The sequence below is a fragment of the Mastigoproctus giganteus genome, chromosome 4 (assembly GCF_048544385.1).
Source record: "Mastigoproctus giganteus isolate SK-2022 chromosome 4, ASM4854438v1, whole genome shotgun sequence".
In the NCBI taxonomy this organism is placed as follows: Eukaryota; Metazoa; Arthropoda; class Arachnida; order Uropygi; family Thelyphonidae; genus Mastigoproctus; species Mastigoproctus giganteus.
Window position 1 is genome coordinate 20,797,801 of NC_143578.1, and position 26,862 is coordinate 20,824,662.

The 26,862-nt window shown below is 38.4% G+C and overlaps 1 protein-coding gene across 5 annotated transcripts in view; it reads left to right on the forward strand.

Moving 5' to 3' along the window:
• Positions 1 to 26,862, forward strand: part of Miro (mitochondrial Rho GTPase) — a 202,438-nt gene that overhangs the window by 58,738 nt on the left and 116,838 nt on the right. For all 5 annotated transcript variants that reach the window (XM_090371388.1, XM_090371387.1, XM_090371384.1 and 2 more), the window contains exons 4-5: positions 481 to 524; positions 22,400 to 22,453. In XM_090371388.1, coding sequence (XP_090227514.1) covers positions 481 to 524; positions 22,400 to 22,453 — 98 coding nt within the window. The remainder of the gene's footprint in view (positions 1 to 480; positions 525 to 22,399; positions 22,454 to 26,862) is intronic.

Sequence of the window (26,862 nt, forward strand, 5' to 3'; positions counted from 1 at the left end):
ATTAATAATTTAAATAAGCGATTATGCAAGTCATTCAGTTATGAAATCAAAAACAACAAAAGTTAAAACAAATGTGGCAGTGGAGAGTTTGAACTGTTGTTATCAAAGCTGAAATTGAGTTATATTTCTCTCTCTTCCCCCCCCCCCCCACCATTAACCTCTGACTAAGTTCTGGATGTAAAGATTATAATATGAAGTTTAAGTTAATTTTTTATTTTAAATTTAATTAAGTATATTTTGGTGTATTGAGTGCATTTGATTTTAAAATGTCTCTATTTATTTGGCAAAGTTTCAGGTTTAAATTAAATTGAAATAAAAGTATTGAGATAAACACTGATTAAATCAGGGGGGGGTAAATTAGTTTAATTTTGTTTTATTCATATTTAGACAGTAAAGTTTTTTTTACTCTGAAAACTTAAATCTCTTTGTACATGTATTTTTTTTCAAGATTAGTTTTAATCTGTTTCATTAATTTCATAGCTCAAGAACAAGGAGAGGATATCCTAATTCATGAAATAAATAAGGTATGAGAAAGCATGATTAAAATATCAGCTTACTGTAATTTGTTATGTAAGACTTTTGTTTTTTTTTTATTATTTGTATAAAAATTTAAATCATTTAATGGCTTATTGTTTAGCATTAGAATTAAAATGGCAGAATTATGTATGGAAGTAAAACTTATTTAGCATCTGCTATCAAAAAATTAAAAAAAATAGTAATAATATAATAATGGGATAGATTGTCTCCCAAATTCTGCTTCTACCAAATATTCATCTATTACCTGGATTAACAAATTTGTTTCTGATTGGACCCACAAAATGTAGATAGACATTTTGCAGATCCAAACCAGGATAAATGTCAGGCAGATACATTGGAAACAATTAGTATCATATTTTAAAATAACAAATAGGGTAGCAGTAGTAGTAGAAGTTATTAGAGGCATGTGATGCAAGAAAGCAAGCGTATCAGCTTATATAGCATCAGCCAAAAAAAAAAAAATTTCACATAACCATTCTCTCTAAAAGTTTGTTCAATTCCTCCTTGAATTTATTTAAGCTATGAACTTCCACAACAACAGATGGAAGTTTATTCCAGCAATTAACCACTTGCTGGCTAAAGGCAAATTTCCACACATCTGTTCTTCAATTGTCTTTCCTCAGTTTGAATTTATGCCCCTTAAGGTTTGTAATCTGAGCAAGCGGAAGAATCCCATCAGAATTCAGTGTGCTCAACCCATTCAAAGCCTTATACACCTCAATCAGATCACCTTGCAGGTGCCTAGTCTCCAGCTGCTGCAATTTGCAGAACTTAAGCCTTTCTTGGTAAGAGGACTCCTTCATTCCCCTCACCAATCTTGTTGCTCTTCTCTGTACACTCTCAAGCAACTCTACATCCTTCCTAAAATGAGGCCACCAGACTTGTAGGCAGTACTCAAGGTGTGGTCTGACCCATTGCCTTATACAAAGGGATAATCACCTCCTTTTCCCTGCTAGCAAAATTCCTGTATATCATTGACAATACCTCATGACCTACTCTGGCAGCCTGCCTGCATTGCTCAGCAAACTTCATATTTGACTGCACAATCACTCCCAGGTCTTTTTCATTTTCTACCACCCTAAGTGGAATACCAACACAGTTGATACTACACTTAGGGTGGTATGTAACTCTGGGGTTACTTCTACCAGAGGAATGTACCAACTGTGTGGTACTACACTTAGGGTTGCATAGGTAGGTAGGCTTCAGTAGTTGCAGGTAATTATATAAGACCTTAGGAAATTTTTCTGCAGCATCCCAAATCAGTGTGTCTCCCAATGCCAGCCCAGTAGTACATGTTACTTTGAGCGGTAATTAACTTTCTCAAATTCCATATTTGGAAAAATTTTAGTTTCATTTGGGACTTAATGAACGGTGGCTTTCACCATAGATTTTAATGACACTTCTCAAAATATGCAGATATAAAGAAAAGTTGCTCAATTTACATGTTACTTTAGCAAATTTCTTGAGTTATGTCGTATGTAATTTAACAGTAACCAATTTATTTTTAGCAAGCATATGATACATAAATGTAAAAATAATTAGTAAGGGTAAACACATCTGAACTTTACAAATGGGAATAAGAGCTATCCTTCATCATGCATGATGTCTCCTTCAATAAAATCCATGCTGTAACAGAATTCTGCTGATATTGATTGCTGCCCTAATGGTCAACAGTTAATTGTGATCAGACAAGGTGGGACTTTCAAAATGTGTATGTGTGAAGATAGAGAAATAGAAAATACTAGGTGGCTTGGGGTCTAGGATTTTGTTATGCCTTGATTTGATCTCCATTTAAAGCTACATAAACTCTGTACCATTACAGAGCATAGGTTACAAAGATAAGCAGTAACTTTTTTCAGTAATTGATTACTCTGGCTAAAGGCCAGTAGACTGTCTAGTCTACTGGTCTTTTCTTAATTTGCATCTACACTTCTGGCCCACTCTATTTGGATCATGGAGGTTTATGCTATGCAAAATATGTGAATAATCTATGCAAAAATATGTGAATCAGAGGTATAGGTGTAAAATTGTCTATAAACTGTGTGATTTGACTAGTTTCAAAATCAGTTCTCCAGCAGTGGAGAATGGACTATCAATAACTTCCAGTGAGATGTGATTGTTGGTGCATGTTTTCAGGTGTTGCAGCATAGGATGGCAGCACTTGTTGAGTGTGAAAATACTAGCATCATTGGAGTCTTTAACAAATAGATGTCCTTGAAAAACATCTATAAACAGGTGGCAACTATGGCTGAAAATGCAAGGTGATGAGCTGCTTAGTTTGTGGTGCAACACACTGTTAGCTCGCTGACCAGGCTAGCGGGGTGGGTAAAGTACCTGCCCGGCAACCCAAAGGTCGCGGGTTCGATTCCCGCCTCGGGCTTGGATCAAAGTACTGCAAAAACCTTGGGAGGTGCAATATGGCCACAGAAGCCGATGCGCCAACAACTACCAAAATCAAATCAAATCAAGCTAGCGGGGTGGGTAAAGTGCCTGCCTGGCAACCCAAAGGTCACAGTTTCGAATCCCGCCTCGGGCTTGGATCAGAGTAGAAAATGCAAAAACCTTGGGAGGTGCAATGTGGCCACAGAAGCCAATGCGGCAACAACTAACAAAAAAAAAAAAAAAAACTGTTAGCTCATAATCCTAACATATCTTCAACATATGAAAAACCCTACAAAGAATGCACTATGGGTAGGAGACCTTCATGGAGAGTGAAGGAGGGCTAGTAGCAAGGCATGTTGTCCAATGAGTTCCAATTTATACTTGTCAGCATGAATGGTGTACTAAACAAGGAACTATTTTGTTATTTACTGATAGTATACTCTGCTGGAGGAGGTGTAATGGTGTGGGTGGGATATATTTTTGTGACATAACCTTTGAGTAGATAGATAAGCTGCAATCCTGGTGAGGATACCATGAATACAAGAGCATACCTGAACATTATTGAGGATCAGGTACAACCATTCACTGTCCAAAATGTGTGAAAGAGTGGTTTGAGGAATGTGGGAGGAATGTGAGGAAATTGATCAGATGCAACAAAGCATCTGATCAGTTGCAATTAATCAAATTTCAACACGGCAAGTCCTATGCACATATATACCACATATATTATTTTACTCAGTATATATATTATTATGGTTAAACAATTGGGGGAATTGTTTAACATAATAATATATGCATGTGGACTTCCAATAACAGTGAACATACTAAACTTTCTATTTATTGCATGAATCTCATATTTTGGTGGCATTTTGTCAAGAGTTGCCATGGTATTGCTCTACTCTAAATAAAAAGGATTGCTCCACTGGAGGAGTATATTGTTATTTATATAACGATCGCTTTTAATTTTGGAATAAAAAGTAATTTGATCTCATAAAGCAAACAGTTTGAAGACAGGAAAGGGAAGACAGATGAGAAAATGCAACAAGAAACAGAAGAGGCTGAACTTGATCAATCACAATTTGTCTCCAGAGTGACAGGTCTCTACTACCACCCCTGTTTCAATTCTACTTTGGGCCCAATTAAGTAGATAGATAAGCTGCAATGTGACGTTCTGAGCAACCTAGTGATAAGATATATACACAGTATGTGAAATGCAAGATGGTGTAGAAGGTAAAATAAACAAATTTATGGCTGAAGATTCATGCAACAAGAGTTATAAAACATTGTACAAGTAACAAGTAGGGCATAGCCTTTTCAGTAAGTGGCACTCAGCAAAAGGGTTGTGTTGTGACTTATTGATCTTATTTTCACTACCCATATCCTGGTTTCAACCCCATTTGAATGGGTAGGTAGTGACTGCAGGGAACTTGCTGTTTCCTGTGACCACATCTGAACTGCGAGTAAGTGATTGTAATAAATAGAACTGTTGTAATAGAGATTCCGAGGCTATGAACTGTAAAGTCAAAGAATTTTGAGCTCTTAGAAACAGAATTTTTGGAAACCCTTGCTTTTTTTTTTTTTTTTTTTTTGTGTTGAAAATGTCAAAATAAGGACAGTTTTCGGGTTAGTTGGATTTTTGTCTTATGAAAAAAAACAGAAGTCCACATGCACATTTATTATTATGATTAAACAGTTCACCTAATTGTTTAACCATAATATGTGAGAAAATCATAATCCCTTTGAAGAATATATTGTAGATTATTTCAACACAAAGGAACTCCACATACACGTATTATCTCACTATACATTAAAAAAAGTTTTCCTCCTGATGATATTTATTCAAGCCAATGGGAGAAGAGGGATGTGGGTGACGTGGTACAAGTGTGCAGGGCAGTTATGTCACTAAAAGTGCACAGGTAAATAATTACATAGGTCATTTCCTGATTAGACTTCAATCAGTGCATTATAATATTAGTATATTAGTATAATTACGAGAGGAGTGTAGAAGATTTGACTTACTCCGTCATACCTCTACATTTTACGTAGAACAAACCAGAAATAATTGACATTGATGTAAAAATATGTGTACAGTGGTCAATCAGTTGAATAGTGTCTTACCATAAGATGTCGAGAGGTTTCATTTGAAATTACTGTTATGCGAAGCAAAATGTTTAAGGTGTTTCAAAGACATGAGAACTGTGAACGGAGTAGCGTACAAGACTTTTCAAGAAGCCGCTCGAGCAGCAGGTGTAAGCAAATTGGTCAATCATGTGAAGGAAACTCTTTCCGAAGTGGCTTCGGTTATGCCAAGCAGGTTAAGACTTTGTATATTTGATATTGGCTGGGGGTTGGCGAGCAAAGCCCCCTAGTTACTATTATTATTATATTATTAAAAAAAATCTGCCTAGTTGTTTAACCATAATAATGTATATACTATGTAAAATAATATATTTTACGTATTATATATGTGCATGTGGACTTCCTCTGTGTTGAAATTTTATTAATAATACATATCTTTAAATTAGATCAATAATTTCTGTAACTGCAGTGCAGTCTGCGATGAAAATTTATTACAACGATCATGGTGTCACAATCTATAGATGTTTTCAATGCCTGCCAAATTATGCACCTGGTATATAATTTTTTTTACTTAAAGTATTAAATTGTGTTCAGTAAATAGATTAATAGTTCCAATCACATTCATTAGCTTATTTTTAAATTTAGCTAGAGCTTTTGTATTGGTGATTTTGCATGAATATCAAATCACATAACTGCTAGTGTAGTGCATGGTAGTGAAATTGTAGGGTTTTAATTGTGATACATAAGTAGATTGGAATTTTTTGTTTTTTATCTAAGAAATTTTATTTTTCGTACGACTATAACTGATTTAAAACTCTACAAATATATAATATGTATTGTTGCATTTAGGTATCTCTTAGTTTAATGTATTTTTATTAAATTGAATGGTGCCTCCGTAGCCAGGTGAGCAGGAGCAGCAGTGCGTAGCACACACTTCTTGATTAGACTGAGGTTTGAGCCCGTGACCACCAAATACAGAGGATGCGGAAAGGTCAGGGAATGACCACCGCATATCCCCGGAGCAATATGGCCTTAGTTGCTAATGCTCCTTAAAAAAAAAAAAAAACAAACCAAACCAAATTAAATTGAATTTAAATGGAAATAATGCCTCAGACAAGAGCAGCAAAGCAACAGTCTCAAAGTAGCAGGAGTGCTGTAGCTTGGGGAGAACTGCAGGAAGTGATTCTTCTATGCATCACAGCCTTACTAAATGTGCTGCTAGTGTGATATTTGTAGACCCTATTTGAAATGGGACATGATAGAACCAAGGGTGATGTCTCTGTGTATGTTCAGTGCAAAGATTGTGAGGAAATTCGGCGTGAACTAGGCATTCTGCATTTATGAGAGCTTGAAGAATAGGTTAAATGCCCTCAATGCCAGAGCTTGCACTTGTGTATCAGTCAACACAGCAGCTATCCCCAAGGCAGAATGCACTGGTCCCACAGGTGGTAGTTATTGTCGATGGCTCTACTGTCAGAAAAACAGGAAATATATTGTGCAAAATGGATAGGTGGAATAGGACTAGGATGTAGCTGCCAAGAGCAATGATAGATGATGTTGTAGAGTAGAAATTATCTTTTAAGGGCACGAAAGATGAATTAGTTGTACATGTTGGCACTAATGATATTGAGAGTAGGAGATCTGAGGACTTACTTAACAGGTACAGGTCAATGCTGGGGGAAAATTTGCATGTTAGGATTAAATTTAACAGTGTCTGCAATTCTACCCAGACAGTAGGAGGGAATACATGTTAAATGCCCTGTCAATCACTTTGGCCCTGGAGACACTGAGCAAGGTTTGTGGAGTGGAATTTTTATCAGTGTGGTCTGTGCTTGTTAACAGGAGAGACTGTTTTGACAGGGATTGGAATACACTTAGAAGGGGTGCAAAGATATTTGCTGATGCTATCAAGGCAGTGATAAGTGAATTGGAAAACTGCTTGCTTGTGGGAGTACCCGGACTAATAGATTAACTACAGCTGCAGGCAGAAGTGAAAGTGATTTTTTTACACTGTTTCTATTGAAATATGCAGCAGCCTGGAAAGAAAGGTGTTGGGGATTTAAAGTGCTGCTATGGGTCATCATGGAAAAAATATATGGCTGTGTTAGGGTAAGAAAGAGTAAGAACAGATGAATGTATACTTGTATGTAAACTAATGATAGGAGCATTCTAAATAAATTTGATAAATTTGAAGTACTGATTAAGTCAAATGCAGGCATTGTAGGGATATCGGAGACATGGTGCCACTCAGACCTAAGGGATGCAGAGTTTGAATATAGTAATGGAGGTGGCGCCTCCATAGCCAGGTGGGCAGGAGCAGCAGTGTGTAGCACACGCTTCTTGATTAGACTTGTGTTCAAACCCGAGACCACCAAATACAGAGGATGCGGAAAGGTCAGGGAATGACCACCGCATGTCCCCGGAGCAATATGGCCTTAGCTGCTAATGCTCTTAAAAACCAAATAACAACAACATAGTAATGGAGGTTGTGATGCAAGAAAGCAAGCGTATGAGCTTATGTAGCATCAACCAAAAAATAAAATTTGCACATCCATTCCCTCTGAAAGTTTGTCCAGTTCCTCCTTGAATTTATTTAAGCTATCAACTTCCACAATGAAAGATGGAAGTTTGTTCCAGCAATTCTGGCTAAAGGCAAATCTCTGCACATCTATTCTACAACTGTCGTTTTGAATTTATGCCCCCTCAGGTTCGTAATCTCAGCAAGTGGAAGAATCCCATCAGAATTCAGTATGCTCAATCAGATCACCGCGCAGATGCCTAGCCTAGAGTCTCTGCAATTTGCACAACTTAAGCCTTTCTTGGTAAGAGGATGCTTAGTTCCCCTCACCAATCTTGTTGCACTTCTCTGTACATGTTCAAGCAACTCTACATCCTTCCTAAAATGAGGCCTCCAGACCTGTATGCAGTACTCAAGGCGTGGCCTGACCATTGCCTTGTGCAAAGGGAAAATCACCTCCTTTTCCCTACTAGCAAAATTCCTGTATATCATTGACAATACCCCAATTTGTACAGTAGTCTTCCATTTTTGAAGACTAAATGCACAAAGCATAATATGTTATGGGTGAAATTAACTATATAATATTGGTGTAAATACACCATAGTTTACCCATAAATTTAACTACATAAGTAGTGTAACGGCATCATTTGATTTTATTTCATATCGTGGCTACCTTCACAACAAGATACCAGGTATTGCACTACTTATTTTGTTCGATTTTTGTAGCCATTGTTTTTGTATATAGGGAATTCAAAGTTTTTGTAGGGAATTCAAAGTTTTTAATTGAGGTAGCTAGGTAGCTCTAACGCATAATTATATAGTAATACGCTTCACTGTTTCTATTTCATAGTTTCTATTCAAATACTACTGACATTTAATTTATTGATTTTATTAATTTAAACTACCATGCCCCGAACTAGAGCAGCAAAGCAACGGGCACAAAGTGGCAGGAGTGTTGTGACTCGGGGGAGAACTGAGGGGGGGCGATTCTCCAACGCGTCACAGCCTAAAAAAATGTGCAACTTGTGAAATGTTTGCCGAACTCTCTGGAACGGAACATGATATTGCCATGGGGGATGTCTTTGTGTGTGCGCGATGTAAGGAGTGTAAGGAAATCAGGCGACAACTCAGCGTTGTTATGGGCCTATATGAGAGTTTGAAGGACAGGGTGGATGCCCTCGAAGGAAATAAATTGAGGGGCCCATCAAGCTCTCAGCTGCCCACATCAACGCCAGAGCTTGCACTTGGTCATCACGCAACACGGCGGCAAACCCCAAGGCAGAATGCGCTGGTCCCACAGGAACTAGTAGTTGTTGGTGACTCTATTGTCAGGGAAACGGGGAACATGCTATGTAAAAAGGATAGGTGGAACAGGACCAGGGTATGTCTGCCAGGGGCAAAGGTTGATGACGTTGTAGAGCGGATATCATCTTTCAAGGGCATAAAAGGTGATATAGTTGTACACGTTGGCACTAATGATATTAAGAGTAGGAGACCGGCAGAATTACTCAACAAGTACAGGTCACTGTTGAAAAAAAGCCGAGAATTAGGGTTGAATTTGAAAGTGTCTGCAATTCTGCCCAGACACGATAGGAGGGAGTATATGATGAGAGCCTTGTCGATCAATTCGGCCCTGGAAAGATTGTGCAAGGCTCAAGGGGTAGAATTTTTTTCAGCCTGGACTGTACTTGTTAACAGGAGAGATTGCTTCTACAGGGATGGGATACACTTAAATAGAAAGGGTGCAAGAATATTTGCTGATGCTATCGAGGCAGTGTTAGGTGGGTCGGAAAACTGCTAGCTTGGGGGGATACAAAGACTAATAGTTTAACAGTAACCGCAGGCAGAGGTGAAGGTGATTCTTGCACAACTTCTATTAGAATAAGAAGCGACCTGGAGCGAGGGGTGTTGGGGGTTTCAGGGACGGATGGCAGTCATCCTGGAATAGTTGGGTATATGGGATGTGTTAGGGTAACAAGGAATAGGCATAGGAGCATGTATGCTCCTATACCTATTCTTGCATGTATACCAATGCTAGAAGTATAGTAAATAAATTTGATGAATTTGAAGTGTTGGTCAAGACATCAAAGGCGGATATTGTTGGGATAGCAGAGACGTGGTGTCACAAAGATATAAGGAATGCAGAACTGGAATTTGGGGAGTACAATGTGTACAGAAAGGATAGACAGGACAGAAAGGGAGGAGGTGTTATGCTTTTAATTAAGAAAAACATAAAATCAAAAGAAGTGCATCCAGTTGATATAGATGGACAGTGCACTGTTGAGTCAGTTTGGTGTGACATAAGCACTGCAAAAGCAAAAATAAGAGTAGGAGTGTGTTATAGGCCTAATGACTCGAATGAGTACAATGAACAATTGTACAGAGAAATAGAGTGGGCCAGTAAATCAGAATGTCTTATAATGGGGGATTTTAACTTCCCAGATATTGACTGGAACTTGTGGGTTGGTCACTCACACACTAGTCAGACTTTTGTGGATTTATTGGATGATTGTTTTCGGCAGCAGCATGTTCGAGAGGCAACCAGAGAAAGTAATACTCTTGATCTGGTTATCAGCAGTGATCATTCGTGTATTAAGAATTTGCAGATAAAGGAACCACTAGGTGGCAGTGATCACAGTGTGCTGAAGTGGGATTTACTCAAAGAGGTAACTACCGTCAGGGGTAAAGGAAAGGGTTTTTGCTTCCGTAAAGGGGAGTACAGTGGTCTCAGACAGTTTTTAAATTGTGTACAGTGGGATCAACTGACGATGTTACAAACAGAAATTCTAAGTGGGAAGCATTCAAGGAATTAATTGTGGAAGCTACTAGACTTTATATACCGATTAAGAAATATTGTTCAAGGTTTAGGCCTAAATGGTTATCAAATGAACTAATGAGACTCGTGACAGAGAAGAAAAATGCATGGGATGCATATAAATTATCAGGCGACGCAGAAGCCTGTAGCAGATATAAGCTAGTCTGTAATCAGGTCACAAAGGAGGTTCGGCAGGCAAAGGCGGATTACGAGAAATCTTTGGCAAAAGATGCTAAGAAAAACAGCAAGGATTTCTTTACTTATATAAACTCTAAAAGGAAGGGGATGAATATGATTGGTCCACTTGACATCGATGGTTCGACTGTTGATGATCCTGCTCAGATAGCAAACAAACTGAATGAGTATTTTGCATCTACATTCACACGTGAGGAATTATTACAGTTTGAAAATGGAAGAAGGTTATCAAATTGTAGCAGTGTGCTTAATGATTTTGTAATAACTGAGAGCAAAGTGGAGGAGAAATTGTCGAAGTTAAACATAAGAAAGGCACCTGGGGTGGATGGGATCTATCCAGTTATATTAAAGGAGGCGGCAAAGCAACTAAGCAAACCCTTAGCCATAATTATGAGAGCATCCTTGGATTCAGGGGAGGTTCCCACGGACTGGAGATGTGCAAATGTATCCCCAATTCACAAAGGAGGTTCGAAGGGTGACACGAGTAATTACAGACCAGTTAGTTTAACTTCTGTTCCGGGTAAAATAATGGAGTCACTGGTTAAAGATGCATTGCAGGATCATCTAGACAAGACTGCAGCAATAATTCAGACACAGCATGGGTTTGTTAAGGGAAAGTCTCTTGTCTGACAAATTTGATTGGTTATTATGATGTGGTCACAAAGGAACTGGATGCAAAAAATAATTTTGATATCATATACTTGGATTTCAGGAAAGCTTTTGACACTGTTGCGCATGGAAGACTACTGTACAAATTGGAGCAGAATGGTATTAAGGGTAAGTTGCTACAATGGATAAAAAGATGGTTAAGTGGGAGAAGACAGAGGGTGGTAATCAATGGGTGCTGCTCTTCGTGGACTAATGGTATTAGTGGAGTCCCACAGGGTTCGGTGTTGGGTCCACTGTTGTTTTGTATATTTATCAATGATATTGATGAAGGTATATCAGGCTTAATGTCGAAGTTTGCAGATGACACGAAGGTTGGCAGGGTTGTTAATGACAGTCATGGCAGTGTGCTACTGCAACAGGATCTAGATAATTTGGGCAGATGGGCTAAGAAGTGGCAACTGAAGTTTAACCTTGACAAATGCAAAGTACTGCATATGGGTAGAAGTAACCCCAGAGAAACGTACCAACTGTGTGGTACTACACTTAAGGTGGTAGAAAATGAAAAAGACCTGGGAATAATTGTGCAGTCAGATATGAAGTTTTCTGAGCAATGCAGACAGGCTGCTAGGGCAGGTCATGGGGTTTTGTCAATGATATATAGGAATTTTGCTAGCAGGGAAAAGGAGGTGATTGTCCCTCGGTATAAGGCAATGGTCAGGCCACGCCTTGAGTACTGCGTACAGGTCTGGAGGCCTCATTTTAGGAAGGATGCAGATTTGCTTGAGCGTGTACAGAGAAGAGCAACACTATTGGTGAGGGAAATGAAGGGATCCTCTTACCAAGAGAGGCTTAAGTTCTGCAATTTGCAGTGGCTGGAGACTAGGCACCTGCGCGGTGATCTGATTGAGGTCTATAAGGCCTTGAATGGGTTGAGCACGCTGAATTCTGATGGGATCCTCCCACTTGTTCAGAATACGAACCTACGGGGACATAAGTTCAAATTGAGGAAAGACATGTAGAATAGATGTGCGGAAATTTGCCTTTAGCCAGCGGGTGGTTAATTGCTGGAACAAACTTCCATCTGTCGTTGTGGAAGTTGATAGGTTAAATAAATTTAAGGAGGAACTGGACAGGCATTTGGAGGGTATGGTGTGGTTTTTTTTTTTTTTTTTTTTGGCTGATGCTGCATAAGCTCCTACACTTGCTTTCTTGCATCAAGTGCCACTACTACTACTTCAAATAAATAATGCTTCTTTAGTAGAGGAGCCCACTGTTATTTATTCTGAGTGGGCACCACCACCCAGATGCGTTTCGGAGCTTGTTGGCTCACTTGTCGGTGGGCGGGCAGGTACCCTAATAATGCAGACATGCCATCAAAGTTAATTGCACAATATGATAGATGCTAAATGGTGAAGATAATGATAATATTCTAAAGACTAAATGCACAAGGCATAATATGTTATGGGTGAAATTAACTATATAATATCGCTGTAAATACACCATAGTTTACCCATAAATTTAACTACATAAGTAGTTCTACTTATGTAGTAACTATAACCACAGATGCAAATGCACCTAATAAATCCCCAAACAAACAAACAATCCTCAGCTTCTTTTTCCTTCAGGCTGTCCTAATATGTTTACTATCCAATCATTTGTCTCCAAAGATGTCCTAGAAACTGTATCTTCCTCTTTGTTATGATTTTCTTGATTGTTCTTTGTTCCTCTGCTACTCTGAGGACCCCTTCATTTGTCTTTTTGTCTCTCCATTTGATTTTCATCAAGGTTCTCCAGCAAAACATCTCAAATGCTTCAATTCTCCTCCAGTCTGTTGCTGTTATTGACCATGTTTCACATCCATACAGCAATATACTCCATATGTACATTTTAGCATTAGCATTAGCAAAAAAAAAAAAAAACTCTCCCCTTTCACCTCTCCCTTTGTTCCAAATACCTGTCCAGCTCAGCCTTAAATTTATTTAGGCTATCTATTGGTGACTCTGTTGTCATGGAAATGGGGAACATGCTATATAAAAAGGATAGGTGGAACATGACCAGGGTTTGTCTGCTAGGGGCAAAGGTTGATGACATTGTAGAGCAAATATCATCTTTTAAGGGCACAAAAGGTGATATTGTTGTACACGTTGGCACTAATGATATTAAGAGTAGGAGACCGGTCGAATTACTTAACAAGTACAGGTCACTGTTGAAAAAAAGCCATGAATTAGAGTTGAATTTGAAAATGTCTGCAATTCTGCCCAGACATGATAGGAGGGAGTATATGATGAAAGCCTTGTCGATCAATTTAGCCCTGGAAAGATTGTGCAAGGCTCAAGGGGAGAATTTTTTTCAGCCTGGTCTGTACTTGTTAACAGGAGAGACTGCTTCTACAGTGAAGAGATACACTTAAATAGAAAGGGTGCAAGAATATTTGCTGTTACTATTGAGCCAGTGTTAGGTGGATCGGAAAATTGCTAACTTGAGGGGAAAGAAGGACTAATAAATTAACAGTAGCCACTGGCAGAGGTGAAAGTGATTCTTGCACTGCTTCTATTGGAATGAGCAGCAGCCTAGAAAACAAGATGCAGGGTATTTCAGAGACTGCTGGGAGTATTGCAGTACAAGTAAACACAGGGGTTGTGTTAGGGTAGCAAAGAATAGCAACAGATGCATGTATACTTGCATATACACCAATGCTAGGAGTTTGGTAAATAAATTTGATGAATTTGAGGTATTGCTCAAAACATCAAAGGCAGATATTGTTGTGATATCAGAGACGTGGTGTCAGACAGATATAAGGAATGCAGAACTGGAATTTGGGGAGTACAATGTGTACAGGATAGGAAGGGAGGAAGGGTTATGCTATTAGTTAAGAAACACATAAAATCCAAGGAAGTGAAGCCAGTCAACATCGCTGGACAGTGCAGTGTCGAGTCAGTTTGGTGTGACATAAGCATTGGGACATCAAAATTGAGAGTAGGAGTGTGTTATAGGCCTGACTCTGATGAGTATAATAAGAAACTGTACAGGGAAATAGTGGGCCAGTAAATCAGAGAGTCTTATAATGGGGAATCAAGCTCTCAGCTGCCCACATCAACGCCAGAGCTTGCACTTGGTCATCAGGCAACACAGGGGCAGCCCCCTAGGCAGAATGCGCTGGTCCCACAGGAACTAGTAGTTGTTGGTGACTCTATTGTCAGGGAAACGGGGAACATGCTTTGTAAAAAGGATAGGTGGAATAGGACCAGGGTATGTCTGCCAGGGGCAAAGGTTGATGACGTTGTAGAGCGGATATCATCTTTTAAGGGCACAAAAGGTGATATAGTTGTACACGTTGGCACTAATGATATTAAGAGTAGGAGACCGGCGGAATTACTTAGCAAGTACAGGTCACTGTTGAAAAAAAGCCGTGAATTAGGGTTGAACTTGAAAGTGTCTGCAATTCTGCCCAGACACGATAGGAGGGAGTATATGATGAGAGCCTTGTCGATCAATTCGGCCCTGGAGGGATTGTGCAAGGCTCAAGGGGTAGAATTTTTTTCAGCCTGGACTGTACTTGTTAACAGGAGAGATTGCTTCTACAGGGATGGGATACACTTAAATAGAAAGGGTGCAAGAATTTTTGCTGATGCTGTCGAGGCAGTGTTAGGTGGGTCGGAAAACTGCTAGTTGGGGGGGATACAAGGACTAATAGATTAACAGTAGCCACTGGCAGAGGTGGAAGTGATTCTTGCACTGCTTTTATTCAAATGAGCAGAAGTCTGAAAAACAAGATGCAGGATATTTCAGAGACTGCTGGTAGTCATTGCGTTACAAGTAAACACATGGGTTGTGTTAGGGTAGCTAAGAATAGAAACAGGTGCATGTATACCTGCGTGTACACCAATGCTAGGAGTTTGGTAAATAAATTTGATGAATTTGAGGTATTGCTCAAAACATCAAAGGCAGATATTGTTGGGATATCAGAGACGTGGTGTCACACAGATATAAGTAATGCGGAACTGGAATTTGGGGAATACAATGTATATAGAAAGGATAGACAGGACAGGAGGGGAGGAGGGGTTATGCTATTAATTAAGAAACACATAAAGTCAAAGGAAGTGAAGCCAGTTGACATCGATGGACAGGGCAGTGTCGAGTCAGTTTGGTGTGACATAAGCATAGGGAAATCAAAATTGAGAGTAGGAGTGTGCTATAGGCCTAACGACTCTGATGAGTATAATAATATATTGTACAGGGAAATAGAGTGGGCCAGTAAATCAGAGAGTCTTATAATGGGGGATTTTAATTTCCCAGATATTGACTGGAATTTGTGGGTTGGTCACTCGCACACTAGCAAGGCTTTTGTGGATTTATTGGATGATTGTTTTCTACATCAGCATGTTCGTGAGGCAACAAGAGGGAGCAATACTCTTGATCTGATTATCAGTAGTGATTCTTCATGCATTAAGAACCTGCAGATAAATGAACCACTAGGTGGCAGTGATCACAGTGTGTTGAAGTGGGATTTACTCAAGGAGGTAACTACCATCAGAGGTAAAGGGAAGGGTTTTTGTTTTCGTAAAGGCGACTATGATGGTCTGAGACAGTATTTAAATTCTATACAGTGGGACCAACTGATGATGTTACCAACAGCAAACTCAAAATGGGAAGCATTCAAGGAACTAATCTTGGTGGCTACCAGGCTTTACATACCAACTAAGAAATATTGTTCAAGGTTTAGGCCTAAATGGTTGTCAGATGGACTAATGAGACATGTGGCAGAGAAGAAAATGCATGGGATACATACAAATTAATGGGTGACATGGAAGCCTATGATAGATATAAGTTGGTCTGTAACCAAGTCACAAAGGAGATTAGGCAGGCAAAGGCAGACTACGAAAAATCCTTGGCAAAGGATGCAAAGAAAAACAGAAAGGAGTTCTTTACATACTTGAACTCGAGAAGGAAAGGGATGAATCAGATTGGTCCACTGGATATTGATGGTTCAACAGTTGAGGATCCTGCTCAGGTGGCTAACAATCTAAACGAGTATTTTGCATCTACATTCACGCATGAGGAGTTATTCAGGGAGGAGAATGATGTAGGTAAAGTAAACATTGGCAGTGAGCTGGATGATTTTGTAATGACTGAGAGGAAAGTGGAGGAGAGATTGTTGAGGATAAACATAAAAAAGGCACCTGGGGTGGATGGGATCTATCCAGTTATATTAAAGGAGGCAGCAAAGGAAGTATGCAAACCCCTAGCCATAATTATGAGAGCTTCTTTGGACTCAGGGGAGGTACCCATAGACTGGAGAAGTGCAAATGTAACCCCAATTCACAAAGGAGGATCAAAGGCTGACACAAGTAATTATAGACCTGTTAGTTTAACTTCTGTTCCAGGTAAATTAATGGAGGCACTGGTTAAAGAAGCACTGCAGGATCATCTAGACAAGAATTCAGTTATAGCTCAGACGCAGCATGGTTTTGTTAAGGGCAGGTCTTGCCTGACCAATTTGATTGGATACTATGATGTAGTCACAAAAGAACTGGATGCAGGGAATAACTTTGATATTATATATTTGGATCTTAGAAAGGCTTTTGATACTGTTGCACATGGAAGACTGCTGCACAAATTGGAGCAGTGTGGCATTGGAGGCAAATTGCTGCTATGGATAAGGGGATGGTTGAGTGGCAGAAGACAGAGAGTGGTAATCAATGGACACTGCTCAACGTGGACTAATGTTATTAGTGGAGTTCCTCAGGGTTCAGTGTTGGGTCCGTTGTTGTTTTCGGTGTTTATGAATGATATTGATGATGGGATATCAAGTTTAATGTCTACGTTTGCAGATGATACAAAGGTTGGCAGAGTCGTTAAGGACACTACTGACGCTATGCTGCTGCAACAGGATCTGGAAAGGTTGAACAGATGGGCTGAGAGGTGGCAAATGAAGTTTAACATTGACAAATGTAAAGTACTACATATGGGTAACAGTAACCCCAGAGCAATGTATCAACTCTGCGGTACTACACTGACAGTGGTGGAGAATGAAAAGGACCTGGGGGTAATTGTGCAGGCAGATATGAAGTTCTCTGAGCAGTGCAGACGAGCTGCAAGAGTAGCTCATGGTGTCTTGTCAATGATATACAGGAATTTTTCTAGCAGGGATAAGGAGGCGATTATTCCCTTGTATAAGGCAATGGTTAGACCACATCTTGAGTACTGTATACAGGTCTGGAGGCCTCATTTCAAGATGGATGTAGAGCTGCTGGAACGGGTACAGAGAAGGGCAACAAGATTAGTAAATGGAACAAAGGGTTGCTCTTACGAAGAAAGGCTTAAGTTTTGCAAATTACAGAGTCTGGAGACTAGGCACCGGCGAGGTGATCTGATAGAGGTGTATAAGGCTTTGAATGGTTTGAGCATGCTCAATGCCAATGGGATTCTTCATCTTTCTCAGAATAATCACCTCAGAGGGCATAAATTCAAATTGAGGAAGGACGGATGTCGGATAGATGTGCGGAAATTTGCCTTTGGCCAGCGGGTGGTTGGTTGGTGGAACCGACTTCCATCACTTGTTGTTGAAGTTGATAGCCTAAACAAATTTAAAGCTCAACTGGACAGGTATTTCGAACGAACGGAGGGGTGAAATGGGAGAGGGTTTTTTTTTTTTTTTTTTTTGGCTGATGCTGAATAAGCTTGCTTTCTTGCATCATATGCCTCTACTAATGCTAATGCTAATTTTAATTTCCCAGATATTGACTGGAATTTGGGGGTTGGTCACTCACACACTAGCAAGGCTTTTGTGGATTTATTGGATGATTGTTTTCTACATCAGCATGTTCGAGAGGCAACTAGAGGAGTAATACTCTTGATCATTTTAAGATCAACAGTATGACTCCCTCATTTTAAGAAGGATGTGGAGCTGTTGGAATGAGTACAGAGAAGGGAAACAAGATTAGTGAATGGAACAAAGGGTTGCTCTTACGAAGAAAGGCTTAAGTTTTGCAAATTACAGTGTCTGGAGACTAGGCACCGGCAAGGTGATCTGATAGAGGTGTATAAAGCCTTGAATGGTTTGAGTATGCTCAATGCCAATGGGATTCTTCCTCTTGCTCAGGGCCGACCGGGCTAGCCGAGTGGGTAAAGTACCTGCCCGGCAACCCAAAGGTCGCGGGTTCGATTCCCGCCTCGGGCTTGGATCAAAGTACTGCAAAAACTTTGGGAGGTGCAATATGGCCACAGAAGCCGATGCGCCAACAACTACCAAATCAAAAAAATCAAACCTCTTGCTCAGAATAATCACCTGAGAGGGCATAAATTCAAATTGAGGAAAGACAGATGTAGGATAGATGTGCGGAAGTTTGTCTTTAAACAGCAGGTAGTTGGTTGGTGGAACAGACTTCCATCCCTTGTGGAAGTTGATAGCCTAAATAAATTTAAGGCTGAGTTGGACGGGTATTTGGATCAAACAGAGGGGTGAAATGGGAGAGGTTTTCTTTTTTTTTTTTTTGGCTGATGCTGCATAAGCTTGCTTTCTTGCAAGCAAGAGTATGACTCCCTTATTTTAAGAAGGATGTCATCATCATCAGCCATTTTCAATCCACTGCAGGATGAAGGCCTTTCCAGCAACTTTCCAGTTTCTTCTGTTTTGAGCACAGGCCATCCATTTACTACCCACAAACTCATGAATTTCATCTATCCATCTCCGCCTTTGTCTTCCAGGTTTTCTTCTAGCTCCTCTTGGATACCATTCTGTTATTTTCTTAGTCCATCTGTCATCATGTCTTCGAGCTATGTGTCCTGCCCAAGACCATTTTAGTTCTTTAGTTTTGATAAGAATGTCCTTTACTTGAGTTTGCTGTCTAATCCATGTGTTTCTCTTCTTATCTAACAGTCTGATTCCCAATATGATTCGTTCCATTCTTCACTGTGTAGTTCTCAGCTTCTCTTGCATTCTTTTGGTGAGTGCCCAAGTTTCACTTCCATAAGTCATGGTGGGGAGTATACATTGGTTCATTATTTTACGTTTCAGACAAACTGGGATATTGCTCTTCAGTATGTGACTATATTTCCCAAATGCTATCCATTCAAAATTTATTCTTCTCTTGACTTCCAGCCATTTATCATTATTACAGCTATTGACTGGTCCCAGATAAGTATATGACTCCACCTTTTCAATTACTGCTCCTTCACTCATTATTTCCCTTTCTGTGGCATAGTTGTTCATCATTACTTTTGTTTTAGCCATATTCATCTTTAGTCCAAAATCCTTACTAGCTGTGCATAACTGATTAAGATTTTCCTCTAATTCTTTGGGATCGTTGCTTATGACCACAATGTCATCTGCAAATCGTAAATGGTTTAGGTACTCTCCGAGCTCTTCTAATGAAGGGTGTGCCTCTTCTAATGCTAATGTCTCCTCTCTTTTTTTGTAATCTTATAATTTTGAAATTTTTTAAATTGCACGCTTTTGTAATTTTTCCTGCACATGGGATAAAAAAAATTGAATAAATACAATAAATAATTCTATTTACATGTTCGTTGAACATTTCTTTTTTGATTCAATCAATTCAGTGAATACAATTGCTTGTGCTGCAAGAGCATGGGGGAAATTCCAACTTACATAGAGTTCCACGGAACGCAACCCTTATAGGCTCCTCTGTAGCCAGGTTGGCTGGAGCAGCAGTGCGTAGCACACGCTTCTTGATTAGACTGGGGTTCAAGCCCGTGACCACCAAAATGACCACTGCATATCCCCGGAGCAGTATGGCCTTAGTTGCTAATGCTCCTAAAAACCAAATAACAAACAAACAAAGCAACCCTTACGTTAATCGGTGAGTGGCTATATTTTGGATGCATGGCATGGCTAAGCAGACTTATGGTTCGGTAGTTTTTGCACTCTGTTGCATTTCCTTTTTCCGTAATGTCACTGTCCGTCTTTGGAAAAGTTCATCCACGTTGTTTCCTTTTTCATAGACTATTTTTATGATATTGAACATTTCTTTCCTTGTTTTGTCTCCTGCTTTTTCAGCAATTCAGCCTGAAATTTATCTGCTCCTACTGCTTTTCCATTGAGCATCCCATTTAGAGCTCTTCTATATTCTAATTCTAGTAAGTCCGGTCCCCAAACAATCCTCTTTTATTCATGTTCAGCTTCCAAGGCTTCCTCACTTATTTGATTCCCATCGTAGAAGTCTTCTTGGTACGCTTTCCATCTTATTGCTGTGCTTTTGGTTTTAGGGTTTCAAGTATATGTGGCAATCATCTTGTATGCTATGTCAGTTCTTCCCTTGTTTAAATTATCTTAAACATCATTGCATATTTCATCCATCCACATTTCTTTTGCCCTTCTACATTCCTCAGTCACTTTATTTCTTAGTCTTCTGTACTGTTCTTAACCTTCAGCTGTATTCTTTCTGCTGGCTTTGTTTCTTTCTACAGTCAGGTTGAGGATTTCATTTGTTATCCATGACTTTCTTGGTTGCAGTCTCATGTGTCTGATTATTTTGTTTGCTGTATGTTCCAGAGTATCTTTCACTGACTTCCATTCATTCTGTTCTTTTTTTGTTACAAGTGTTGCATCTGTTTCTTTCTTGAACTCTTCCATTTTGTGTTCCTGTAGTAGTCTCACATTCCACCTTTTATTCTTTGTATTTTCTTATGCCTTAGCTCACATTTTGCAATAACTAGTAACTGATCACTTTCAAAATCTACTCCCGGATGACTGAAACAAGCTTTTAATTGGTTTCTGTATCTTTTCTTCACTAAAATATAATCAATCTGATATCATTGTAGGTCTCCTGGGGCCTTTCAAATGTAATGTCGTCTTTTTGACACCTCATAGTGTTGCCAACAACCAATCCTTGTTTACAGAATTCTAATAGTCTTTCTTTCTTTCTTTCTTCCAAGTCCAAATGGCCCTGATTCTTTGCCTGCTCCTTCTACCATTGCATTAAAGTCACCCATTATGATTAGGTTTTCTTTATCTTTTACTATCCCTATTAGTTTGCCCAGTTTATACATGGTTTCTATTTCATCATCATCATCACAGTTGCTTGTTGATATATAGACTTGTATTATATTTAAATCCACTGGGTTTGCTGTCACTATTGCATCGGCACTTTATCACTAAGGTGATAGGTGTTTGTTACTTCCCCCCCCATATTTTGTCAGCTTCTTGGATTAATGTTATTGTGTCCCCCAGTTCCAGTGCTGGGCCTATTGTTGTTTTCAGTATTTATTAATAATTTTTATGAAGGTATATCAGGCTTAATATCTAAGTTTGCAGATGATACAAAGGTTGGCAGGATGGTTAATGACAACAATCAAGGTGAGCTATTGCAACAAGATCTTTAAAAAATTAGTAGATGCATTGAGAGAGAAATGGCAGTCGATGTTTAGCATTGGCAGATGCGAGGTACTGCTTGTGGGCAGCAGTAATCCTACATTAACATACCTATTATGTGGTACTACATTCAGGGCAGTATTAAATGAAAAAGACCTGGGGGTAATTGTGCAGTGAGATATGAGGTTCTCTGAGCAGTGTAGTGCAGGTGGTCAGGACAGCTCATGTTTTGTCAGTGATATACAGGAATTTTCTTAGCAGTGATAGAGATGTGGTTATCCCATTGTACCAGGCAGTGGTTAGCCCGAACCTTACTGAATATGTGGTTGGAGGCCTCATTTTAAGAACGATGTAGATCCTTCCTAGAATGAGATTGGTGATAGGAACAAAAGGGCAGTCTTACCAATAAAGGTTTCAGTTCTGAAAATTGCAGTGTCTGGGGACTAGGCACCAGTGAGCTGATCTAACTGAGGTGTTTAAGGCTTTGAATGGATTGAGCAAGCTCAATGCTGATAGCATTCATCCCCTTGCTCAGACTATACACTTGTGTGTGCATTCAGACTATGCACTTGTGTGTACATAAATTCAAATTAATGATGGATGGTTGCAGGTTAAATGTGCAGAAATTTGCCTTCTGCCAGTGGGTGGCTGCTTGTTGGAATTAACTTCCATCTAAATTTAATGGAGAACTAGACAAATTATTGCAGGGGATGGATAGACATTGGATTTTTTTTTTTTGTTGCTTTTTAAGCTTGCTTTCTTGAAACTTTTGCTGCTACTAATACTATGCCTATTACAACAGTTCTGTTTGGATATTTAATGGTATGAAAGCTGATGTTGAAGGAATAATTGATGATGATTTGTGTGAGTATTTATGCTTTGAAGTTTTTGCTGTATTTTTTAGTTCTGAATATAAAACTTTCGTCTTTTACAGGCAAATGTCATCTGCATTGTTTATGCTGTTGATGATGATGATACAATTGATAAGGTAAATAGTAGAAATTCATTCTTTATATCAATAACCATAATGGTTTTCTTTCTATATGTAATGTTGTGAGAGTTTCTAATGTGTAAAAACACATAACATGAATTATTCATGATCTTAGTATTGCAGAAGCATTTTTTAATAATTAAATTATTTTAAATGATATCAAATTTCTGAATGCATTTTCATATTTTTGTGTTCAAAATGAGGTATGTTTTTCAGGTTATACAGGGTGTTGCATGAGATGTTGACACATTTAAACATTTCCTAAGAAATTCATTAGATGTTACAGACATTATGAATTTTCATTAATTTTAATTTTACCACACATATTCCATTTTTATCACATTCCATTAATTCCTTTTTTACTACATGGGAAACATTCTAATTTTACCACATGTTCAATATGTCAGTCATTTTCACAAACAAATTCCTGAAAATGAACATTATTATTTGTAATCCTGACAGTACTGTCACTTTTGCAACAGTTGTGTTGCAAAAGTGATCTTTGTTACCTTTGCGACACAACTGAACATTCGTGACTCAAGTCCATGAGTATATCAGATTTCACGTTGAACAGCTTCTCATTCAAGAAACCCCCCTTCCCCAAGGAAAAGCCATGTGATTTTAAGTCTGGCTCAGAGGTGGCCAGAGATGCCTGCAGTTGCAATGATCAGGATAATGTTATGGCAACATGTGAGAGGCAAAAACAGTGTGCAAAAATTCCCACAATAGCTGTATATGGTGTGCCACCGTCTTGCATAAACAACTGGATATCCAAGGGGAAACAGTTGCCACAAACTGCAGTAGAAAGCCATTCTGAAGCATATGCATCACTACTGTGAATGAACAAGTTTGTTGAAGAAGAGTGGTCCAATCAAGCCATGAATTGACACAGCTGTCCACATTGTCACTTTCCTTCCTTGACTGTTTTTCTCATGAAGCTGGCAGGGAGAGTCTGTTGGCTAAAAGTGCACGTTCTTCTTATTCAAAGCAGCCAGAAACAACTAAATGACATAAACACATGCACAGCACAAACGTAGCATTACACACATTTCTGGCCATTCTACAGAGTTTCTGTGTCATCACAGTGTACAACAGTGGAGTTGAACTAGTGTTTGGGAGCCACTGTACATAGGATACTATACATGTCTAATTCACAGTCCCATCCAAAATGAAAATAATTCATCCGAAAACTAGGGTGTAATAGCACATTTTTCTCCTTCTCTTGTAACAAATTGAAGTCTTCTTTGCTTATCATTTTTGGAAAGCTTATGTAGCACTATGATTTTGTATGGAAACTTATTTTGATTTGATTTAAAAAAAAAAAAAAAAAATCTGTTGAACAGAACATTAGGATATTCAAAGTTTATAAGCTGCTTTTTTTTTGTTGAATTTCCTAGACTACACTGCATTGCAAGTAAGAGGGCTTCAACATTTCTGGAGAATAGACATTGGCCATGTGAGGTTGTTTTCATTGATTTACACAGCCTTTCTCGTCATATTGCTACATAAATGAAGCTTTGTGTTCTTGCAGGTGCCCACTGAGTTTCAAAAAAAAACCAAATCTTTGCAAAACAGTGGTGTTCTTTGTTTGGTTAAAAAAGTAAACACTGACCTTCTCCTCGCCATTTTGCATACTAACAGGAGCAAATGGGAACCATGTGGGATACAAAGTTTTACTCTCTAGCACATTTTCCAGGAAATACTGCCAACTTTAAAAAAATTAAACTAATAGTGCAATTTTGACTGAACTGTATGACTGACCTATATGACTCTTCAAATGTAATCAGTCAGATGTAGCTCTTATAAATAAAAATAAATACATTAAAATGCCTAATTTTTAAGATTATTAAGAATCAAAACTGTATGATGAATAAAGAATTTATTCATTATTACGGTATGCCCTCCTCGTCACTCTCCTAAACAGCATAGTGAGGAGGAGTGGGGGGGAGCACACTGTAATCTCTAATGAAATTATGCATCCCTTATCTCTTGATGGCATCATGTCTCCTACTATCTCCTGTTCCTACTATACCACCATTAGTTGACCTGAACACAAACTCTAATTTATTTATTTATGTACATAAATAAAACTGGCAACACTATATAGACAACTGAAATTTATATATTTTTTTTTACTTTTTACAATCTTGATGCATCCCTTGTATTAGCTTAAATACATTTTATGCTGTGACCTATGACTGCTGGGATTTTGCATTTTTCGAAATCTGTGTGCATAAAGTAATTATATTTTGCACACAAGTACTCTCAAGGAAGGTGCAAATGTAATTTTGGCCCATTCCACTAAATTTGTATTATTCCTACAACTTCTTTCATCCCCTGAATTATCAGTTTACTTGAGTCTTTAAAGCCTCAACAAGCAAAAAGCCTTACATCCTCTGTTCAAATGACATCTTTACAAAACAAATTCTTCCAACAAGAGCAGATCATGTTGAGACTCCTCCATAAGCCTTGCAAAGTCTGTCATATCTAGGTTAATCTACAAATATTTCATCTTATAATCCCTTCTATCTGGACAGAATTTCAGAAAAGAACATTGTGCCCATCTTACATTTTTCAAACATGACTGAAACACATGACCATAAAATTTAAGTCATTAGTGGATTAATTTTTGTAATGAACCACTCTTTTACAATGTGGATGATAGAGAGTTAGTTTATTAATTATGTGCTTTTAACCTAATTTTTGATCTATGCTAGTAAAATATCAACTTTTTGGCATTTCAGGATCTTTACTGGATCCTATCCTCAGACCATATAGGAGCTGGTGTGAATAGGATACATATAATAGGATGTAATATACATAATATACTGTATTACATTATATTATGTTATATTTTATTATAGGATATAATGTACATATACAGGAGCTAGGATGAATGTTAACAGCCTGTATGATCTGATGAGGGGAGTGGCAGTGATCCTGAAACTTCACCTTTCTAATAAGTTTAGTGTAAATAGCTCAAAGGTACTTAATTAATAAACTTTGTGTTACTTACATGGTAAAAGAGTGGTTCATTACAAAAATTAGTCATGGATATTCACCATATAGCATCATTTCCAAATTATTTTGTCAATCATTTGTTTATGCATTGAAATTAGTTCTCACATGGATAAACATACACCCTTTAATGTCCTTAGGAACTGATAGATGGTTTTTTTACATCAGTTTTTGTACCCAGCTGACATACTCTGATTTTATTCCTTTTTACAGAATGTATTCCTATTTTCCCCTTGCAGTTGAATCCCCTAGATTCAGCTGCATGAGAAAGATTACCTCCTGTGGAACCAGAGTATTATGCACTAGAAGAATACTCTGGGGTTGGACCTGGCAGAGAATCTTCCAGTATAGCATTAAATGGTGGAGTTTCTGTGAGATCCCTGTTTGATTTTTCCCTAGGTCAACTCAGAGGTTTAACCTTGTTTAATGGTACAGAGTTTTAATTTCAGGTCATCCACTCCCTACATTCTATGCAATAATGAATACACATCAAACCAGAGAAGGTTTTGTGTATATACAGCAAACTCTCGATTAACTGGGATTGGATTAACTGGGATGCTTCAAGACTCCAAATAAATAAAAAAAAAACAAAAAAAACCAGAAATCATAAAATTCAAGTAATAACTAGAATAGGTATAAACAGATGTTTTGCAAGTCGTAAATAAGCGACAAGAAGAGGCGTTATAAGTCGTCATTGGGAGATTAGTATCTTGCAACCCCCACTGCCTTCACATCTGCTGCTTGAAAAAAAAAGAGAGAGACCAAATGTTTAGTTTGTTTTCGTGCGTCGCGTTGATTGTTGTGTTTAGTCAGCACAACAAAAGGCAAATTTTGTTACCTTATTTATGTCAGGGATATCGGAATTTTTATTATTATTTTTTTTCTTTCAATTAAAAAAAAAACTGGAAATTATTCAAAAGTTTTGAAAACGGTGCATCCGTTAAATCTCTAAAGAACCATTATAATGTTGGTGACCAAACCACATGTGACATTGTAAAAAATAAAGGGAAGCTATTACATTTAAAATCGATATTGTAAAAAATAAAGGGAAACATCGTATCGAACATGCGAGTAGTATGTGTTAAGTTTTTTTATATATCGTTATACTTTTTACGTAGGTTGCTGAACATTTTTCGATACAATAATTCCCCAACTTACGTAGCTTAAGACTTACTTTACGTGATTCATATTTTTTGATATGCTTGGACATTTCAGTGAAGGGAACACACATTTCATTATAATACTATAACTTAAAAACCCACAGAATTCCAGCTATCGGTATTATCGCAAATGCAATAAGATCGAGTTTACTACCTTTTTATAATGAATTGCACTAACAGAAAAGCCCAGTAACCCGGAAAGTGCAAATTGTTTTTATTGTTTTATGG